The 23,006-nt window shown below is 42.3% G+C and overlaps 1 protein-coding gene across 1 annotated transcript in view; it reads right to left on the bottom strand.

The window, feature by feature from the left end:
- Nucleotides 1–21,611, bottom strand: part of HECA (HECA ribonucleoprotein granule regulator) — a 32,978-nt gene extending 11,367 nt beyond the window's left edge. The window contains exons 1-2 of the mRNA XM_075924306.2: nucleotides 20,856–21,611; nucleotides 781–1,821 (exon numbers count right to left, since the gene is read on the bottom strand). Coding sequence (XP_075780421.2) covers nucleotides 781–1,821; nucleotides 20,856–21,090 — 1,276 coding nt within the window. The 5' untranslated portion in view covers nucleotides 21,091–21,611. The remainder of the gene's footprint in view (nucleotides 1–780; nucleotides 1,822–20,855) is intronic.
- Between the last annotated feature and the right edge of the window lie 1,395 nt (nucleotides 21,612–23,006).

The raw sequence follows: 23,006 nt of genomic DNA, 5'->3' as shown, positions 1-23,006 counted from the left end.
GGGCATTATGACTATGAGTGGGATACAAAAAATGTTATAAATGGGAAAAATTCATATTAAAACCTGCTTTGGGGGATTGTCTTAGTCCCACTTTCTTGCTTTTTCCATTAAACTCTCAAAATAATCACTGCTGTTTCAACCAAAGTACTAATATTTCTGTTGACATTTGCCTTGCACAGATCATTGTCCACCTTCTTTGGTCAATTCCCTAGATTGCCTGTGTGTGTCCCTAATTAGAGGTACCAAGGAGTAGCCTTAATTCTGTATTACCGTGGTATCCAAAGATTTCTGAATCAGAAGCCACTACAAATAATCTAACCATTAAATGGCATGGCCAACTCCTCCGGTATATGTCTAATTTCAGCCCTTAATCCAGGTTGCAACAGGACATTTAGGTTTGAGACTATATTATAGTGACTTACAATGCCTTACTGTAAGACTCACAGCAAATAAGGCAGTGTAGGTACAGTGCTATACAGTGTGGCTGACAGTTACCCATTGTACCTGGAACCCTGAAGGAAAAACCCCTCACCTGTAGAACTAATAGCAAGGTATATACACATTTATGCCTTCCAGAATATATAACACGTCCATTTCTGATAAGCTTACTTGTATCAAACATTGTTACTTCAGATTTGACCCAATGATAGAATGGAAATGAACTGAGGAATTACAAAAACATTTGCTGTTTACATTTTAGATATAAATCTAAAATGATATACACAAAAAGCATGTCAACATTTTATAAGACACCCAACACAACTGACAGACAACCTGTACCTTGAAGGTGACAGGGAACATCATATTCAATTTCATCATGTCTTGATGGACTAAGAAACAGGGTGCCATCCACTAGCGGAAACTGTTCAAATACTGGCAGTGCCCTATGGCACAGCGCACAGTTTACAACATTCCGGTGGCTGGCACTAAGTGCTGCAAGAATAAATTTCCGTAGGTCCTCCCCTTGACCTACTTGGGCATCATCTTCCATCCGTACGTGGAAAGTATTCAATTTATGTCTAGGTATATGAGTAAGTAATTCAGATAGGTCAAGCCTTCTCAAAAATTGTACAGGAGCATCAAAATGTCCTGACCTATGCACTTGCAAACCAGATGCCCCATAATCAAAATGGGCATTCCTGAACATGCCACCACCAGTCATGTTCTTTTTATGAGGTTCTAAGTGAATTGCATTCTTTAGAAATTCTCCTAAGTATCGTGAAGAACGGGGGCCACTAAAATGTGCAGGGGCAAGTATAGAATAACCTGTAGGAGGGGACTGGCCAGGAGAGCCACAGGGAGAACGAACTGCATAGCTCCCACTAATTATGCCTTTCTCTTGAGAGTTCTGCCTGTCCATTGAATGCCTTCGCTGGATGTCATGATTTAGGCCTTTTTGTGGTTTGTTGACAGGCCTGCACTTTTTAGCATCTTCCATAGACTCTGCCATGGACCTTCCTGTGCTCTTCTCTGACACAGACTTTTTCTTCCTCTCATCCTGCATCCGTTTCACTTGGTACCAATCTGTGTCTTTCTTTAAGTGACCCTGCCCACATCGGCAGGAGCAAAAGCGAAAAGCAAGATCATATCCCTTCTTTGTCCACATATTCTGACGACACTGTTTTTCATTCCAACTCCTTGCTCTGCCAATGCAGTTAAACTGAACAAGAATGCTGCTTTCCCACTCATAAAAACATTGAAGGTGCATCCAGGTGCTGTGAGGACAATGTTCATTGTTGCATACAACTTTCTGGTAGTCATCTTTTTCTAGATCAACAGGCCTTCCAAAGCTACAGATCAGTGGAGTAGCACAAGGTGCTTCTGTGGGACACAAAATAGAGACATTAGTAACTTATACTGAATGTAATATATCCGCAATACTTATTTTAGGCTTGCACTATCTTGCACAGCAAGTTCTCCTTCTAGGTTTGCGTACTCAGGTGTATAAGCAATCTACTACCACAACTGCTGATTTATCTATAGTCAGTTTTACAAACTGAAAGACTTTTGCAACATAACCAGGATTAGAAAATAATACCACATTAGGCTCTGAGCCTACAGAGACTTAAACACCTGCATAACTTTATGTTCATGAATGGTCCCACTCAAATGGCACTGTTCAGGGACGTAAAGTGACACCCAGTAAGGCTTTGCAAGGCTGAGGGCCTTATTGTAACTCTGGTTATTATTAACAGTTTTTCTTTTGTTGTTTCTAAGTGTTGCACCAGTCCTAACGCCTATACACAGCAAGTGTACACAGGGTCTACATAGGCTGCACCATGGGAATCAAAAGAAAAAAAAAAGACCTTATCTGAAAATCCATAGCCATGACTACACTCTGAAGCCTAGAACAGCCTTAGTGCTTGATTGCAGATGCTTCCTTGACAGGGTGGCTGCAGATCTGCACATTCACCTTACCCATCTTTGGCCAGGATGCAGAGAGCTCTGGCACAGCCACCACTCCTGCATGGGCTTCCTGAAGGCAGCCTGCTTCCTCCTCCCCACCCCCACTACATCAGTTCAGCCACACTAAAGGCTTTCAGAGATTACTACTGATTCAAGACCTGATTTACCTTTATGTGAATCTCAAATCAGTTCGACTGGCAGCCTTTGCTACATTCTCAAGCAAGAGCAGTCCATTTGAAATTCCCTCTCATATGAAAATACCTGCTCCTGTACACATGCTTTGCATTTTTATGGCTTATGTATTTTTCCCCTAATCTAAATGCCTGTTGTAATACATGGAAAAATCATTTGGCTGTTTTTTGACCTTGTAACTGAAGATGCAAAAGGCTAGAAGTGGCACTGCTGCTACCTTCTGGATTGCTGAATGTGATTATTTTTTTTTTTTGCAACTTCTAACATTTAGGATTTCTGCAGTATGATAAACCTTGGGCAAACCTTCTGGCTGCGTCTAGATTGGCATGATTTTCCGGAAATGCTTTTAATGGAAAAGTTTTCCGTTAAAAGCATTTTCGGAACAGAGCGTCTAGAGTGGCATGGATGCTTTTCCGCAAAAGCACTTTTTGTGGAAAAGCGTCCATGCCAATCTAGACACGCTTTTCCGCAAAAAAGCCCCGATCGCCATTTTCGCGATCGGGGCTTTTTTGTGGAAAACAAATCTGAGCTCTCTACACTGGCCCTTTTGCGCAAAAGGGACTTTTGCCTGAACGGGAGCAGCATAGTATTTCTGCAAGAAGCACTTATTTCTTACAGTAGGAAGTCAGTGCTTTTGCGGAAATTCAAGTGGCTAGTGTAGACAGCTGGCAAGTTTTTCCGGAAAAGCGGCTGATTTTCTGGAAAAACCAGCCAGTCTAGACACAGCCTCTGAGATTCAGCGGTATAAGCATCAACAACTGTAGGCACTGAACATACTATATAGGATATTCTTTCACTGCCCATAATTGTTCTTACTCTACACTTCATCACTCTGCTTCCGTTCCCAGAAATCATTCAGAATTTCAGCAGATCAGGCTGATGTCTCACTGGTCCCTAGGTACTACAAGTTGAACCTCCCTAATTCAGAACTCTCTTGTCCAGAAACATCCGTCATCCAGAATTATTTTAGTTAGCCAAATGTCCACTTTTCATGGGTATGGCCAAGTTTCCTGTGGTCCCATAAAGTTTGTTAACAGCCACCAGTCCCAGCTCTCAGTGTTCTGTGCTGATATTTAGCTCTAATGTACCCCTAAATGTCTTCTAAGAGCCCAGTAAGCAGTGGAAGTGTTGGTAATACCACTAGGCAATATAGACCTCCCATGGTCCAGAAAATTCTCTTGTTTGGACTAGAGAGGTTCAAACCTGTACTGCATTCAGATAAAAGCACCCTTCTTCAGAGCAAAAGAAAGCACAGATCAAGGATCAGAGAGCTCAGCAGGTGAGCTGCTAGAACTTCTGGACTCCGTAGTAGAATTCTATCCAAGGGGGCAGGCCTGGTGGGGAGGGAATTTCATCCCAAACTGGGGGAAAGCCAACAGGTGCCCACGGGTTCAGGCAAAGACATCCCTCAGGGATCAATTAATTAAAGGGAAAACTCAACAGCCTCATAAAGAAGACAGGGAAAAAAAAATGGGAAAAGTGCACGGTAGGAACTAGCGAGGTACAGTCAAATGTATAAGACTCCCATTTATGTATAATACGTGAAGGCGTGCCACTGAATATTGATCAAATGCAAAAGTGCTTATATACGAATATTAGGAGTCTAAATACTGAGAGGGGTGAACTGGAGTACCTGGTATTTAATGAGGATATTGATATAATAGGCATTGTAGAAACTTGTGTCTCCTTGACGTTCCCCAATAATACAGTACCAAGAAAACCGATTGAAACCAGAATAAAGAACAAAATTATCAGACACACACACACACACACACACACACACACACACACACACACACACACACACACTTTAACACTATGTCAGAGAGTCAACATGGGTATTGTAAAAAAAATATCATGCCTCCCAACTTGTCTATCAGTATTCTTTCAGGAGATCAACAGGCATGCCGACACAGGTGATCCAGTTGATATAGTGTACCTGGACTTTCAGAAAGTCTTCAACAAGATCCCTCACCACAGGCTCTTAAGCAAAGTAAGCAGTCATGGGATAAGGAAGGGCCTCCCATGGATCAGTATCTGATTAAAAGATAGGTAAACAAGTTTTCACAATGGAGAGCAGTAAATAGCAGGGCTTCCTAAGGATTTCTACGGGGATCTGTGCTGTTCAGCGCATTCAGAAAAAATTTGGAAAAAGCTCAGCTTCAGCTGCTTCTGGCCATCACTAAAAACATTATGCTAAGACTATTTTATATTACTCTTAAATAGCCATCTCCACTTTAAGAAACTCTTACACAGTGGCCATGCATAGACACACACAGTTCATTTTAATCAATCAATTCTAGTGCCATTGTTTCCCGTTCCTATTTTGTTCCATTAAAAGGGTAAATAAAACCCATAAAAACTTCAACACATTTATTAAAAGTACAAAACTGAATTCTCTAGAGCCCTCTTTATCCAAAACACATATGCAGATTATGTGCAGGGGTGGGGGGGAATCTACCCCTGCTGCTCCATCAATGTGCCTCAACTCTCCTCTCAAGAAACCCACCTCTTAGCGTAAGAGGTCAATCAAGTCTCTGTAATCTTGTATTACATCATTGTCCTCTCTATTCCTAATGTCAAAAATGGTATCCACTGCAATGGCAGTTTGAGATGTAGATACCTTTTCTCACAAAGTGTGAAGAGCATACATTCCATGTCAGAATGCATTACCTGGGTATAAACATATCCAATTCCAAGAGGAAAAGACAAGTACAAAGTTGGATAGATAGCATCAGGAGATACAGCTATGGTATCTCTCTGGCATCATTTATGAAGTGTATCCCATCAATACAAGATTTGTTTACCTACTACTTACAAAGCTCACAGAAACTATGGTGGGCTTTTGTTGGATTTTATATTTCTAGTCTTCAAATTGTTTTGCTGGTTACCGTCGCTGTTAAAACTTCAAGTGCTCCTGTGTATTGCTGAGTATGCCAACTTGGACTAAGATGATCAATCAATAGCAACTTATCTTTTTGGACCCAAAAAACTCAAGAGTTTCCCAACCAACTACTCATCCGATACTGCCCCCTTCAATTCAACAGACCTCATACCACATCAAGTAATGCTTGTGCAGGATTTTTTCTTTTGCTCTAGCAGATAGTAATACTTTTATGTTATTTAAGATTTGAAAAGTGTAGCTTCGAATTACTGTATAACATATTAGGCAATAATATTCTATTTATCTCAAAGGATCTAACTGAAGTTAAACCATAAAAGGCACATAATCATAAACCCAATACTGAAATGGGGGGGGTTTAAGCACTACTGTGAAAATCTCTCTTTCATACATCCTTCAGAATTCATCTACTTTGTATTCAGTCTTTTATATCATTTTGAAGGAAAGAAACCAAAAGTACAAAAACCTCCTAAAAATGAAAGTGCTCTCTAATATTTGTGTACACAAATACAACTGAGATGGCCAATAATATAATGATGGTTTTAATTTTACGGCCAGAGTTCTCCATTTTTTTAAATTAGAACAGCCTGTGGAACAGAGTCCTTATCATTAAAGCCGATAAAAAAATTCCCTTTGTCCCAGCCTCATAAAACATTCTATAGTTCAGTTTGCTGAATGCAAAACAAACACAAAAATAAATTATCCATAAACATTTGACAAGACTAGTGCCTTAGCTGCATGAGCTTGCAAACAAAAAATGGCATTAATAAGGTAAGTGCTAGACATAAAAAAAAAGGGTACTTCCATGCTTTTTGGGTGGGGCGGGGGAGGCATACACAGACATTTTTCATTGTTTGTAATTTATTTTTATATTTAGTGGATATTTTAAAGGCGATTGCAAAGTAGAAAGAGGGATTATTTTTCTTAAATTAAGCTTGTCTCCCCTCCTCCATGACCTTTTTTTTTGGGGGGGGGGGGGGGAAATGCACTTTTTCATGATGGATATAGTTCTTTGAAAGGGGTTTGGTTTTATTCCCTTCCCCCTCCCTGTGAAACGTGGTCTTCCTTAGTTTTCTGAAGAATCTACTGGAGCCTTGATTGGTGGGTAGGGCAAGGCTCCCCTCCCCTCTCTTCTACTCAGCCAACACAAGAGTCTGGGGTAATTAATCCACCTAGCAAGTTTCAAGGGTATGGCTGGATGACTGTGATGGGTGACTCTCAAAGGAGGAGGAGAATTCTACCGCGAACCTCTTCCAGGAGGGCTGAAGAGACCTTGAACTAGCTGGTTGCATCTGCAGGCATAGGAGATCAGGATGAAATGCACAGTTCCAAAAAGAAGGTTAGGGAGTCCCCAACCCCACAGCAGATGAATAGGTATCTCTTTTGGGAACTGGATTATGGCTAATCTGATCCCAGAAGGAAGGAAGATTGTTCTCCAGAACATTAGGGTAAGAATGAATCTATACATTTCTAGGCCAGAAGGGAAGTTCTGTCATTTGCAGTCAATGGGAGTAGCAAAGCTCCTTGGCTGCGGAGCCGTTAAGTAAACAAACTAGAGCAGCCCATTAGCAGCTCCCTCAGAGTGGGCCTATAGCTCACTTTGAGAAACACTGGACTATATCCAAGTCACTCCTTAATCTTCTCTTTGTGAAGCTAAACAAACTAAGCTCCTTGAGTCTACTACTATCAGCCATATTTCATAATCCTTTACTCATTCTCATAGTTCTTCTCTGAACCTGCTCCAATTTAACAACATCCTTCTTCAACTGTGGACACTAGAACTGGACATAATATTCCAGCAGTGATCACACTGCTGTCAAATACAGAAATAAAAATTCTCTCTACTGCTACTTGAGATTACACGTATGCCTCCAATGACGGCATTAGCCCTTTTGGGCACAGTGCTGCTCTAGAGACTCATGTTCCACTGTTTATCCACCTTCTCCCCAAACTTTTTTTCCAGTCATTGCTTTTCACCATCCTGTAATTACATATTACAATCTTTGTTCTTAAATGTATACACATTGTTTGCTTGTGCCCAGTTTAACAAGCTCTCCAGTTTGCTCTATCACTGACCCATCCTCTTCGTCATTTACCACTCTCCCAATCTTTGTGTCATCCACAAACGTTATGATGATATAGGTTTTCTTCCAGGTAATTTGATAAAATGATTAAATAAAGTAGGTCCAAGAACTGAGCACTGTGAGACCCCTCATTAGAAACAAACCCGCTCAATGAGGAGTTATTTACTTCTGCATTTTGAAATGTATTAACTAAATCTATTTCATGTGCCATGTTCATTTTATATGCGTAGATTTTTTTTTTTAAATCAAAAGGTAGGTACGATACTAAGTCAAACACATTACAGAAATATTAACTATATTGCATTAACATCTAAAACCATATTTGTAATCTCATAAACATCCAGTTTGTTTGACAAGTTCTATTTCCATAAGCCCAAATTGATTGCCATTAATTTATTTTGCCTTCTAATTTTACTTAAGTCTCATACCAGCTGCCCCATTATCTTATCCAGGATCAATGTCAGAATGGTGGGCCTGTAATTATCCAGAGTATGAAAGGCAACTGAGACAGGGGATTGTAGTGACAAGCACTTGAATTTCAACTTTGAATTTCAACTACTGCATATTGACTGTGTACATATCATCTCAGGACCGTATGCAGAAATAAAATTTCTTGACATCTTAAATGACTACTTCTTGGGCAGTGAGGCAATTCTTGATTTAGTCCTAAATGGAGCACAGAATCTGGTCAACGAGGTAAATATAGCAGAGGTAACGTAATCACAATGTAATTAAATTTTAACAACTCTGTGGCAGGGAAAACAGCAGCCCAACACTGAAGCACTTAATTTCAGAAAGGGGGACTACACAAAAATGAAGAAATTAGTTAAACAGAAATTAAAAGGTACAGTGCCAAAGGTGAAACACCTGCAATCTGCATGAAAACTTTTTAAAAACATCACAAGAGGCTAAACTTAAATGTATATCCCAAATTAAATAAATATAATAAGAGAACCTAAAAAGTGCCACTGTAGCTAAACAACAAAATAAAGGAAGCAGCAAGAGACCCAAGGGCATACTTTAAAAAGTAGAAGTTAAATCCTAGTGAATAAAATAGAAAGGAACATAAACTGTGGCAAATGAAGTATACAAAGATAATTAAGAAGGCCACAAAAGAATTTGAAGAACAGATAGCCAAAGACTCAAAAAGTAATAGCAAAATAAGTTTCAAGTACATCAGAAGCAGAAACCCTGCTCTACAACCACTCAGAGAATGGACAATCAAGACTAGGGACGTTAAATTTCGATTAATCAGCTAATTGAGTAGTCAATAGAATTTCCATTGACTACTTGATTAGTTGATAAAGGTTGGGGTGGGGTGCTTGCTATCCTGCCCGCAGCTCTTACTAAATTTAAAAGGCAGAGGTGCAGCAGGGAACCTGGGGCAAGCAGGGACTGCTTCAGTGCCCGCTTGCTCTGGGTTCCCGCTGTGCCCGCCTCTGCCTTCAGAGTTCTAGCTACATTTAAAAGGCAGTGGCACAGCAATCAGACTGGCATGAATGGGTACTGCTTCAGGCCCTACTTGCACAATTTCCTGCTGCGCCTCTGCCTCCCCTGCTACCAACACACACACTCCGCAGAGACAGTGCAGGGAGGAACCAGCTTTTAAGCCTGCTCCCCCCAGCACCGGTGCCTGCTCCCGCCTCCCTTTGCTGCCTCTGATAGAGGGGCAGCAAGGGGCGGAGCAACTAGTCAACTCATCTAGCCAAAAAGCCTATGCTTCTCGTGTAGTTGACTAGTCACTTACATCCCTAATCAAGACACTAAAGGAGCACAAGGCAATTGGGAGAAACTAAATGAATTCTTTGCATTGGTCCTCCTGGCAGAGGATGTGAGGGAGATTCCCGAACCTAAGCCAGTCTTTTTAGCTAACAAATCTAAGAACATCTCAAATCTGTACATTTTTAAACTTTAGGCTCCATGTGTGCTCCCATGTACTCCCTACACTCTATAGAGTGTAGTGGCTTAGGAAAATGGTCACTAAACCAGCCAGGTTCAGAAGGATCAAGATAGAAGGGATGTGTTGCCAGAAAGTGCAATACTACCACACATTCACATCATCATCTATTTAAACTCATTACTGGTTGATCTGAAACAGTCTTCAATTTGAGTGTAGAGCTATCACAAATCATATTATATTACAATTTCAACTAAATCTGAGACAATATCAAGTAAAACTTGATCATCATATAACTGGGGTCTTACCATCCTAAATCATGGTTGTCTATGATGTAACAATTAAGCTTTGAATTTTGATACCAGAGGAAATAACTTAAACTTGGTCTCAAAGAATGATGATGTGCACAGATAGGTACATTAAGATATTTATCAATAGAATTAATAAATGTTCCTATTTCCTTAATTTACTTAGGGATGGGAATTAGTTTCTATTTCCTTGAAGAAATGTTACATGTTAGCGTCTTGATATGGGCTTTTTTACTATGTTGTTACTCTCACATATACATGACTTCTAAGAAGCTCAATAACATTTAAGACAGTGGTCCTCAACCAGAGATATGTATACTAGGGATGTACTAGCATATCCGGTTAAATGATTAACCAAAAAGTATTAACCCTGTCACTCTACAAGTACATTTTTGCAGGCTGGCCAGCAAGCTGGCTCAGTCCCAGCTGTTACCCCCACTGTGGCTCTGCACTAAAAGTACCTAAAGAGCCAGCAGGCAGACTGGTTCAGTCCTGGCTCACACCAGGTCCCGGCAGCTACCCCTGCTATGACTCTACACTAAAAGTACTTAAGGACTGGCAGGCAGGCTGGCTCAGTCCTGTCTCGCATCGGGTCCTTGCAGTTACCCCCACTACAGCAAAGTATCTAAGTAGCCTGTGCTCAGTGGTTCTCAAAGTGAGGTCCATGGACCACTAGTGGTTCATGACTGTCTTGTGGGTGGGGGCCCAAGGGTTTGGGGCTTATCCTTTCCCACCACAGTGGAAAGCTTGCACTGGCTCATCAGCCTTGCACCCGTCGTGAGTTTGGAGCTTCAGTGCTGGCTTCCTGATTCGGGGAGAGGGGAGCGGGGGGGGGGAAGCCAGAGCCTCTTGGGCCAGATCTGGCTCACAGGGGCAGGAAGCAACTCAGCGCAATGCCGCTTCTGCTGTCCTCTCTCCCCTCCCCCTTTAGGAGCAGTGAAGGGGTGCAGAGCCATGAAAGCAAACCCGCATCCCTCTCAAGCCCAGATCCCCACTTCCACTCCGCTACGCCCCCTTCTGTGCAGACTTCCCCACACTCAGCCCACTCCTGTACCCTCCCTCCTAGACTCCCGATCCCTACCTCCTCCTTCACCAATTTGGAGTAGGTGGCTGGTGGTCCACAGAAAGGTTTGCATTGAGCAGGGTGGGCCACAGGCCAAAAAGTTTGAGAACCATTGCAACAGCGTGAGTGACTCACCCTAAATTTGATTGTTTTTATATGTAAAGTCTACATTACTATTTACAGTACAACAAAATACTATATGTGCATATGTACTATTATTTAAGTACATGTAATGATTATATATATATATATATATATATATATATATATATATATCATTCTCATCAGTTATTACTGATATAGCAACCACATATTTGCATTTTCTGGCTTAAACAATTCAAGTTTCGATTTTAGTTCTCTGAGCTATTTTTAAAGAGACAGTTTCCTCAAACAGAATGGTTTATTGTCAGTGTATAGTTTGACACCCACCATAAGCCTGACAAGTCCCTTTTTCAAGGGGTTAGTAATGTAAGAATTTCAATAATATTTTAATAGCTGTCTCACATATGAACTTCACAACAAAAGGGAAAAATTAGATTTTGTTTGTTTTGTGTTCCCTTTCTACACATTGAAGCTACATAAGTCATGGTGGCTTAAAATATCAATGGTTGCTTTGAATGGATGGTTTAATTTAATTTAAACAAGTTCTAAATTTACCTTTGAATTACCAACCTCCATCTCCAGAACTCAGCTCACTAAAATAAAAAAAAAAATCTATTGAAATTAAACCACCTGTGAAACCTTGTTAGTTTAGTATATTGAATCAGTATTAAAGGCACTGCATGTCTATGCTATTATCCCAACAGAATACTTCACACGTGCAGCAATACGGCTTGTTTTCCAAAACACCAAGCAATTGTTTTAAGGAATATTATAGCCAGTATTATGAAAGTGACTGAGCTTTTTTCAAAATCTCAATATTTGAGTTGAATGAACGAGAAAAGAGCAGAGCTTTATCCTGCTGTCACGGATCCACAGGAACTGTGTTATCCTCCAGCTTTTAAATAGTCCCTTGGGGAAATCCTATCCAAGAGGTTCCACCCTACCTAAAGTGCAGGCCATGTGACCTCACAGCCTCTTAGAACGAGCCTCCGGGCTTGAGCACTCTTGCATTACATCATGAGCTCCACCCACCAAGTCCAACTTAAATAAAACTCTTGCTGTACACGTACTCACGTACCACAGGAAGTATTTGCAGACACACTAGGGAGCTTTCTTCAAAACACAGAATTTATTAGCCAATTGAAAGACAGCATCTGGACATGGTTAGGTTAGCATACAGAAATAAAGGTTAAGACCTAGTGCATTCTGACCAAGCAAGCCTTCCACCTAGCCAAGCTCCCATGGAATTCCTTGCTGGCTTTAGCTCTCTTGTCAGTCTAAGGCAGTGGTCATCAAGCAGTAGATCAGGATCTACTGGTAGATCTTGGAGCCTCTGACTGGTTTGGCCAAGAGACTATCAAGTGCAGCACTTCAACTGCCCCTCCTCCCACTGCAGCGCATCTCTTACCCTTTGCGTTGGAGCATCCTATATCCTATCGTCACAGAACGGGGGTGTGGGGCACCACAGGGTTTGGAATGGAGGGAGTTTGCTGGCTGCTTTTGAGAGTGGTACAGGGCCTGGGCAGGGGTGACCCTGCCTTAGCCACACTGCATCACCCCACAGGAGCCACCATTGGTAAGCAGTGTCCAGCTGAAGCCTGCATTCTGAATCCTTGTCCCAGTCATGTACCCCGTCCTGCACCCCAAGCCCTTGCTCTAGCCCTGAGTCCCCCACTAGACCCAAATTCCCTTACAGAGCCTTACCCTGAACCCCCTCCTGCATCCCAACCCTTGCCCCAGGCTCAGCTCAGAGCCCCTCTCACACTCCAAATCCCTTAGCCCTAAAACCAGAGCCTGCACTCCAACCCTGACCCACCTGATGAAAGGGAGGAAGGATGGGGGAGGGAAGAAGGTCGGAGTAAGCAGCAGTGGGGTCTTGGAGAAGGGGCACGGAGGACGTGGAGCAAAGGTATTTGGGTTTGAGGCTGATCCTGGATTGCACTTAAATTCAAAAAGTAATCTCATACTTTAAAAGGTTGGAGACCACTGGTCTTAAGATGGAACTCTGCCTCTCAGAAAGGGCAGCCCTTAACCTAGCCACCTGACAACTTTCCCCATTGTTCTCAAGCTGCCGCCTATGCTCTGCTTCCCTGATTGGGGAGGGACGGAATCACCTTCCCTAGAGGTGCTGCAAATATCCTGGCCATTGGGGTTCCTCTTGTCTTTTCAGATTTTCAATTGATATTGGCCAGTTTCAGACCCTTCATTTCACCCCTGACAGCTGTAACACACAAACTCCTTATTTCTCTTACTCTGCTCCAAGAGCAGCTTTAACCCTTTTACACCCATTGGGCAGCGATGCAAAGCACAAAGGCATGCCAAGACTTCTTAAACATGACAGACAAATCCCACTTCACCACATTCAGCTTCATTTTCTTCATTAAACATGACTGTTTATTTTCTCTCACTCTGTTTAGCAAATATGACTACTGTAGTCAAAAAGAAAATACTGGCCTTGTACCTAAAGCTGATTTACCATTTAAACATAATCTGCTTCCAGGTGGCTGTCTGACCACTTGTCATTCAATGGTTCAACTTTCCAGTTCTGAAAGTCAATATGCACTTCAGAATGGGTCTCTTTCAGTCCTGGTATTGAATAGTTGTCAAAACTAACGAATTATAGATGTCTGTGTCATAAAAGCATTCATTTAGTAAAACTTTGTGACATTTAGGAGTCTTGGCTAAATGCCAACTTAAGTAGTTCTGTTCTGCTCACCTATAATTTTAGCTAAAGTTGCTGCTGTTCTCTTTTGTTCTGTAATTCTTTTAAGGAAGGGAAATGAACATGTATTGCTGTAACAGAATGGCTTCTAGGTTTATGCCCAGACATGGCTACATTTCAGAGACATGAATGTCAACTGATTCATCAAAGGTATGATTGTTTAAACAAGCCTTGATTCCATGCAAGTGTTTTCATATATTGGTTTTGTTTTGTGACCGTTGAACAAATACTTTTATATTGAATAATATTCACAAACATTAATATTTGGAATAAATGTGCAGAGAGCCAAGATATATCCTTATTTAAATAAGAGATATTTTGGCTTTCATATGAATCGATTAAGAATGAACTTTTCCTTAAGAATGAAAAACGCAATTGAAGACTGCTTCCTACTGAGATCCAGACTACAGAATTTAGCCAGTATAAAAATTGGTGATTAAAACAGGCAACTTAAAATTAGTCGTCCCAGATGTAAGACATGTTAACCTGTTTCTACTGACGGAGAAAAATAAAATGACAAACACATATAAGAACCCCCCACACACACAACTTCATGATGTAAAGATGTTTTAAATTCCCCTCTATGTAGCCTTCCCTAGGGGCTTTAAGTATTTAAAGTATTTCAGAAAATGAATCCCTGTATTTCAGGAAGCAAAGAGCCACCTAATAATTAAAGTAGGTTTCCAGTTCTGCAATCCTAGTAGGCTACTAGTGTGAAATTCCAACTTGTGAGATGAATAAAGGGGTCATTGCACTGAGATTACTGTATCTTACTATAGAGCTCCCACTGACCTTGCTTGCCCAATACACTTTATAACTCTCCTTCTGCAAAAGCCATAGCACCTAAATCTATGTAGCTGGGTTGACACAATGTCAGTCGAGACACTGTGTTGCTTACTAGGGATGTTAAGTAGAGATTAATAAGCTAATTGAGTAGTCGATTAAACTTCCATAGACTAGTCAATAAGGGGGGTAGCTCCAGGGGGTGGCATGAGCCCGGGACCTCTGCTTTTTAAATGTACTAAGAGCAGACTTGGGGAGGAGGTGATAGGGGAGGCACCCCATGCTGTGGCTCTGCTTTTTAAACGTAGTAAAAGCCTTGCTCTTACGTCATTTAAAAAGCAGAGCTGCAGCAATCTGGGACACGAAACAAGCCAGGAGCTCATGCCAGGTCCCCCACTGTACCTCTGCCTCCTACCTTCACAGAGACAGTGCTAGAGGGAACCACCTTTATAGTGAATATGCAAATAAAATATTACCAATACACCAAAAGTTTATGAATGGGTTTGCCAGTCCCATTTAAAAAAAAAAAAAAATTGGGAACCACTGGACTACTGACTAGTCGCTTACATCCCTATTGCTTACATTGTCTGTTACTGCCCTTCACTTTCAGAAACCATCCCACAGTGCCACACGCTGGCAGTTAAATTGGTGAAAGCGCTCCTGGTGAAGATGAGCACTGCCAACTCAAGGAGCGTAGCGTGGACACAAAAAAACAATTCAGTGATTGCGGTGGCTGTGTGTCAACATAACAGGTTAACTTAATTTTATAGACTTGCTCTGAGTCTTAGGCTATGCCTATACTAAAGAGCTTTCAGCAGCGCTGTAAGCTCTATCATGTAGCTACTCTAAGGCTGTGTCTACATTGGCATGATTTTGCGCAAACACATGCTACCTGTCTACACTGGCGGGGAGTTCTTGCGTAAGAACACTGACGTTCTAATGTGTGAAATCAGTGCTTCTTGCGCAAGAACTATGATGCTCCCGCTCAGGAAAAAGCCCTCTTGCGCAACTGTTCTTGAGCAAGAGGCCGGTGTAGACAGGCAACATGAATTTCTTGCGCAAGAAAGCCCAATGGCTAAAATGGCCATCGGAGCTTTCTTGCGCAAGAGAGCATCTACACTGGCGCGGATGCTTTTGCACAAAAGCACATCTCTTGCGCAAAAGCACATGCCAGTGTAGATGCTCTCTTGTGCAAATACTTTAACGCAAAAACTCTTGCGTTAAAAGTATTTGCGCAAAATCTTGCCAATGTAGACGTAGCCTAAATGGAAGGGAGAGAGTTCTCGTGTCAGCTTAATTATTCCAGATCCTGCAAGCAGGACTAGATATTTCTCCTGCCAACATAATGCTGTTCACACTGCTGCTTAAATCAGGATAAATTATGTTTATTAGCCACACTATTCTCCAGAAAACACTACAGAGCAACAACTTATGTTGATTTAAGCTGTAGTGCAGCTGTAGCCTTAAATAGAGTAGAATCATATCCTCTTTCTCTCTTTCCCTCCTTCCTAATGGAATAAACATTCTTTGACATGTTACAACAGCAGTTTAGATGTGTCCCATCTTCACAGTCTGCCCTCTACCACGACTACCAGTGCTTCTGCTGCCAAACTTTCACTTCTGTGAACTAAGATGTTTCCTTCAAAACTTCTGCATTTCCACAATCCTGAATTTCCATGAAAGGGACTCTTATTAAAAGGTTGTAACTTTTTTTCATTATTTTGTGTTATTGTAATTCAGGTACCTTCTAAGGTCACAAACCATTTAGATTTATTTCCTGTAATTAGGTCCAACCTTGCAACACGCTGAATACCCAGAACGCCCAATGTCTGTACCCCTGAGGATCAACAGAAGCTAACACTTGGAATTTCAGGGTGAGTCTACACAGCAGTGCTTAACTAGAAATAAGCTATGCAAATTGAGCTTCGTCAACTGTGTACCTTTTTTCAAAATTGCTTATTTCAAAATTGGAAGCATCTACACAGCACTAATTTCGAAATAGAGCACTCTCCCTCCGACTTCCTTTGCTCCTCATACAATGACAGTTACAGGAGTTGGGAGTAAGAAGTCCTCCAGCTTGACAGTATTTTGACACTATTTCTATTCCGAACTAACTACCTGCTGTGTAGATGCAAACTAAGTTATTTCAAAATAATGCTAGTTATTTCAAAATAATGTTGCTGTGTAGACGTACCCTCAGTGATCTAAGCTGTAGGCTGAATCTGTTTAACTATGAACAGCCTTACAGCCAATAACTTTTGCTTAATGTATTGTAGGCAGAAAAGTAGAGAAGCAAGCATAGGTTCAGGATCCACAACCATAAAACAGACAAAAGTGTGTATCTGTGTGATAATGTAAGGGAGGGTTGAAAAAGAGCTTACAGACCTCTCCCATGCCCAGAAATTGTTTTGTTGCTGCAGTTTACAGACATATGGGAGGGAGCTCTGGAATGATTAAATGCAAAGCAAACTCCCCTCTTAATTCTTACAATAGTCTCTCACCAGTTTCAAAGAAGTCTGTTTTAAAAATACCTCCTAAAGCACAGCCTAATAATAAATATAGGGCCTTGAACATGGAATCCAGCCCACAGTTAACCATTCTGAGAGCATATAATTCTTAAATTTTCCTGACATCTGCATGTGTATATGCTTACCTCACCCATACTGATAAAGATTGTTTCTATATACTATAAAATTGCTTCCGTCTGCACAAATTTGTAATTTCATTAACTATTTTCTTCACAAAAGCAAGTATTTGCAGTTTCTAGAATCCTACAAGTAGGTACTACAAATACAGGATGAAGGTTCTTTTAAAAAAATAAAGTGCACTGGTGCAGACCATAAAACAGTTATGTTCAATTGAAACTGAAATAAATAGAATTATGAAGCACAAGTTATGTTTTAGTATCTTCTTATAGGTCATTTTTATGACCCTACTCACACTTAGCAGTACCTATTCTCCACAAGCAGTTCCATTTAAAATCACTCAACAAGTAGATTCTGATACCTAGTATCATCAAAATGCCAAGATGCAATTTGATTTGTTATACACAGCAGAGAATGCTTGACAGAGAATATATATCAGTGCTTAACCACTGTCATTTGCCCTTCATAAATATATATATTAGAATATTTCATTTTGAAAACTAAACCACTGACATATAATTCTTACACAAATTCTCTGATCCTCTTTAGATACCCTAGTTCCACAATGTAATCAGTTTTTAAATTGTAATTGATGGCCAGTCACAGCTTTCAGTATTTCTTAGCTACCACTGTGCCTACCTTTTCCATTTGCTATTTTAAAGTAAGAGTATTTTATATATTTCTTCCAGCTGGCATTTCAAATTGAAAGTAAATAAAGTAGTTAAGAACTTGTATAGTCACAGTTAAACAGTATAGAAAGATACAGTTGGTTATCTTAAGTGGGCGGGGGGAGGGAGGGAAGACGTTTTGGAGGTTTTTATAAAAAAACTAAGTCAGTTTTCAATCTGACTGGCTTCACATGTGAAAACTCCAATCAACTGTGAAGCACTTTTCTTTGACTTTTTTTTTTTTTTTTTCAAAACTTAGAATAGTGACATTAATATTCAGCACATGCTAGTGCTTTACCAAATATTTCAAATTACTGTTTCCTCTAAGAAAATACTAAAGAATGATACCTATATTTAAAGTTATTTATTTTAAATTAGCCACACAGTAATCACAACAGAGTCAAAGCAGGCACATTTTAAGACACCAGTAAAAAAAATAGAAGAAGTTGTGTCACTCGCAATTGTGCATTACAATACACCATGGGTATGATTCTCATTTTAACTACCTTTGAGACAGGTCTAAAAGATGAGGTCACTTCATATAATGTGGCATTATATTTCAAGCTTTACCACACTGAGCTATGGTCCAATTCAGATCTCTCAAATTAAGCACAGTCAGAGTAGGTCACTACCCATATAGAAGACCTAACAAACACATAAGTACTGCAGGAAGTGATTGCAGTGATTCAGGGGAAATAGTTCCATCTACAAAGACAGCACTAAAACAATGCCTTAGCAGTGGAAGAGGAAACTTCACTGTTAGGAAATCCATCTGAAAATGAGACTGTATTAAAAAATAGTCTTCATTATGGAATCACAGACAGTGGTACAATGCATATGCACAAGAGGGAAGAATTAAGTTTTGACTGGGAACCTTAATTCTGGCACTTCCTAGCTTTTTGAATGCTTGACTCCACAACCCAAATGTTCTTTCAACATAAGTTTTGTGTAGTAACACATAAATTATGATATTATACAAAAGTGAGGGGGGTAAGGAATAAGAAGGTAATGGTACTCTATGGCATAAGTCACACCTCCATTAACCAGGACTCTGTGGTCCGGCAACTTCCATGATCCAGCAAGACCACTGATGTTCTGGACCACAGACTCCAGGCATAAGGAGGTCGGACTGCAGGACTCTGGCCCCTGCTGCCAGGTGGTAGTGGGGGGGCCTGCAGCAGCCATGGAGCCCTGGGAGTCCTAAAAGCTCCCATGGAGCTCCAGCGACTGGGACTTTTCAGTTTAGAAAAAAGGAGACTGAGGGGGGATATGATAGAGGTCTATAAAATCATGAGTGGTGTGGAGAGGGCCGATAAAGAAAAGTTATTTATTAGTTCCCTAAATAGAAGAACTAGAGGTCACCAAATGAAATTAATGGGTAGCAGGTTTAAAACGAATAAAAGAAAGTTCTTCTTCACACAGCGTATAGTCAACCTGTGGAACTCCTTGTCAGAGGAGGCTGTGAAGGCTAGGACTATAATAGAGATTAAAGAGAAGCTAGATCCGTGGTCCCCAACACGGTGCCCGCGGTGTCTCAACGAAAATCACCTGAGCTGGCCTAATACTTATTTTCTGATTTAAAATAAAAATAGAACAAAATAAAAATAATAATAAAAGCCTCTGTTGTAACACAGCACAACAATCAAGGTAAAAGACCCTAATTATTCTCTAACTTCAGTTTTTCTCATTCAGGCATTTAAACCAAAAACCAGAACCTTATCACAGAAATATAAAAAGTATAATTATATTCTTATAAAACCAATCTGACAGAAGCCCAGTGAAATAAAAAAAAGGGTTGTAATTAACTGTTAAATATTCATGCCCATTAAATATATGCAACAAGAGCTCTCCTCCCCTCCCTCCCAAAATGAAGTGATAACACTTGTAAAATTCTTATTGCTAATTAACTGCAGTGTGCAAAACTGACATGACAAAGTATAAAACCAATTGCATCTATTCTCCTAGCCTTGCCAACTTACTGATAATGGAAAAAGTTCAAGCACTGATTCCAATGTATTTGTCTGTCAAAAAAAATTCCCAAATCCCCTAGCTTACCTTGGGGTTTGTATAACTCTGAATGGTCACTTAAAGCAACTAAAGCTGGCCACTCTACAAAGAGAACTGCAAATGGTAAAATAACATAGGGGTCGCTGACTGACAGTTCATTAATACTGGATGGATGTCTACAGTTCCATTTTAGAAATCTGAAGAAATAAAAATAAATTACCTACATGTTTCAGTTGTGAGTGTGCCCCAAGGCCTCCGATAGGAGCACATTTCTATATATGTAGCAGTAAGAATAGCCACCTTCATCAGAATGTGCTGAGCCTAGACATCTATGTCCTAACCTTAGTACCAGCCAACTCTTAGATGGTTATTTTTTCTTCACTAATGTACCTTTACCAGAGTGTGTAAGCTTTCAGACCCCAATGCCTGGGCAGCATGCAAAGTGCTTTCCACCTGTTTGACTCTCATGCACGCACCCTTGCAAGCAAGGGGGCGGTCACTTACAGGTTAACCTCCATCACAGTGCTCAACACTGAGTTCAGAGTGGGGAGATGATCGTTCCCACCCCCGCACACACACACACACACACCCCCTTCAATGCCAGCCGACACAAAGGAGAGGCGAATATTTTTCCCGAGGTAACTTTTCCTCTTGGTTCTTTTTCCTTCTTATTCCCCTCCCCACCGCCTGGTGTGCGCGCATGACACGCGCCGGGCGCCCACACAGCCGCTCCAGGAAGAAAAATAAAATGGGGGGGATGGAAAAGACAAGGAGTCTGCCAGCCCCCCCCCCCCCACCACCCCCCGGCTGCCGGGCGGGGAGACCAGGCAGCTCCCCAGATGACATGTTGTTTCCTGGCGGGCGGCGTGGCCCTTCGGGCTGCAGCGGGCGCTTGCGTCTCTCTTCGGGCGCAGCAGCCGGCCAGAGCCGGGGCTGAGCGCGGGGACCGCCTCTCGCTCGCCTCTCGCGGGCCCCGCGCTCAGCCCGAGCGGGCACAAGTTGCTCATCACGCCGCCGCCGCCGCTGCACAAACCAGGGACCCTCCAGCGCCGCCCCGCCCCGCCGCCCCCTCTCACCGCTCCTGCTGTCGCTGGGAGCCGCGCCGGCTGTAGCCACCGCTCCCCCGCCGCCTCCGGCTGCCGCCGCCGTGGCCGCCGCTCCGCCCGCTCCTCCAGCCGCCCCGGCCGCGGTGGCTGCCGCTCCCATCGCAGCGCCCGCCGCCGCCAGGGCCAGGGCTCCATTTTCCTGCTCGTCCCCGCTGCTGTTGGCGCGCTTGTTCTTCTTGCCCTTGCTGCTCTTCTGGTTCGGCATCACGGAGCTGGAGTAGGAGGCTGAAGCAGCTGCTGCTGGTGGGGGGGAGGCGGCGGCGGCGGCTGCTGCGCTAACCCCGGATCATTGCGGCTCCATTACAAACAGGGCGCCCAGGAAGAGAGGAGCTGGCGGCGGCTCTCCCAGGCCGAGCGCTCCCTGCCCTCCCGGGCGGGCACCCACGGCCAGCCCAGCCCCGCTGCGCGCACACACACTCACACCCAGCCGCCTGGCCAGGGGGAAGCAGCGCCACGGGAAAAGGCGTGTCCCGCTTGTTTTGATTCTGCTTCCCCTACTACCGCTCTCCGCCCGCCCCTCTCCGCTTCCTCCTTTCACACGCACTAGCGCTGGCTGGTGACAGAGGGAAGCAGCGCAAGTTAAAGTAGGGAGGGTGGGGGAGCTACGGGGCTGAGCTCTAACAGGCAGCAAAGAAAGCAGGAGGGGCTCCGCTGGAAGCGGGCCCTCCCCACCCCCACTTTCCGCCCCAGGGCCTGGTGGCTGCCTGCGCTGTAGAAGGGGGTTGCTGTATAAGGCTCCTCCCTTTGGCCTAGGAGAAGCTTCACGTGCTCACAGCAGAAGAGAGCAACTCCTTGGGAGATCTGCCTCTTTTTCGAAAAGGAACAACCCCCCCAAAATGCAAGGCGGGAGGCAGCTGCAAACTTGTGTTAAGTGTACTTCACAGGAAGTACCTCTGGTGGGCTCCCTGGAAAATAGCTGGCATGCCATTGGTGGGGTTGTCAATACGGTATTTCAAAAATAAAGGACTTTTCTTAGCACTACTGCACACTCCTCCTCCTCATATTGTTTTTATCATCATTGTTGTTATTAAGAAGTAGGTACTCACCTATATTCATTTCTTGCTGCCTTTTGCAGTGTTCCCGATTTTGTACAGAGATGAAAAAACAAGGGACATCCCATGTATGAAGGAACTGTTGGCTACCCTGTTGGTAGTCTTGCAAAGCCTTCAGGTTGTGTCATTTGGAAAACCATTTCAAGGAAATAAAGGTCAATTGCATGAAGAACACAGGGCAAAGTTTGAGGCACCACTTCATAATGTTTAGTTTATAAAATGTTCCTATTACAGTGTCTGAAAACTGACATGTAAGCAGATAAGCTTATTTGCTCCTTGATTGACTAAGTGTTGCCAACTATTGTGGGACTCAAGGTCTTCTTTACATTTACATCTGCCATATGAAAAACAACATTACAATTATAATTTATAATTTTATATTTTATAACATCTGCATGGTTAAACCAGATTATTGCATCTAAAGTAGCAGACTATATTGCTATAATATATAGCAGAGTATATGCTGTAATGTCTCCTTTGCTTTGGGGAATCCGGTATTGCGTTGTTATATATTCCATGATCTTTTCTGGGTGATCACAGCAAGACAGAAGAGTCTTTAATTTTCTGTTTGTGCACCAAATCCCCTCATCTGCCATAGTTCATGCAGATGCAGTTTAGGGTTGCTCCTGAGCTTTGTAGGAGATTCAAGACAGGGATCTTCTGCATCATGTCTTTTGCAAGGTGGGGTGTTGGGTTTGGTTTTTTTTTTTTTTTTTTTGACTTCTTGTGTACTCCGTTTGACTTTCCAAGTTTCACTGGGTTGAAGTTGAATTGTTGAAGGTTAAACTCATGGGTCCAAAAGGGCTTAAACACTTCAAGCAGTGGTGAGAGACATTGATAAGGTCCTGAAGGGTGGGCAGATATTTATTTTCCATAATCCACTGATATTCCTGAAGTGCTGCAGCAACACAGCAAAATAGATGGGGAACAGGGTGCAACAGCACCAGTAGCCACTGTGTTGAAGTTGATGTGAGGATTCCAGTGATGCACCGCATTGCAGTATTCAACTGGACATCAAGTTGAGTGTGGTTACTTCTGGTCCAATCCATTGCATAGAACTTGGCTACGG

This window comes from Pelodiscus sinensis, chromosome 3 (assembly GCF_052426305.1).
Source record: "Pelodiscus sinensis isolate ZL-2025 chromosome 3, ASM5242630v1, whole genome shotgun sequence".
Classification (NCBI taxonomy): domain Eukaryota; kingdom Metazoa; phylum Chordata; order Testudines; family Trionychidae; genus Pelodiscus; species Pelodiscus sinensis.
The sequence above is the reverse complement of the archived record's forward strand: the minus strand, read 5'-3'. Positions and strand labels throughout refer to the sequence as shown.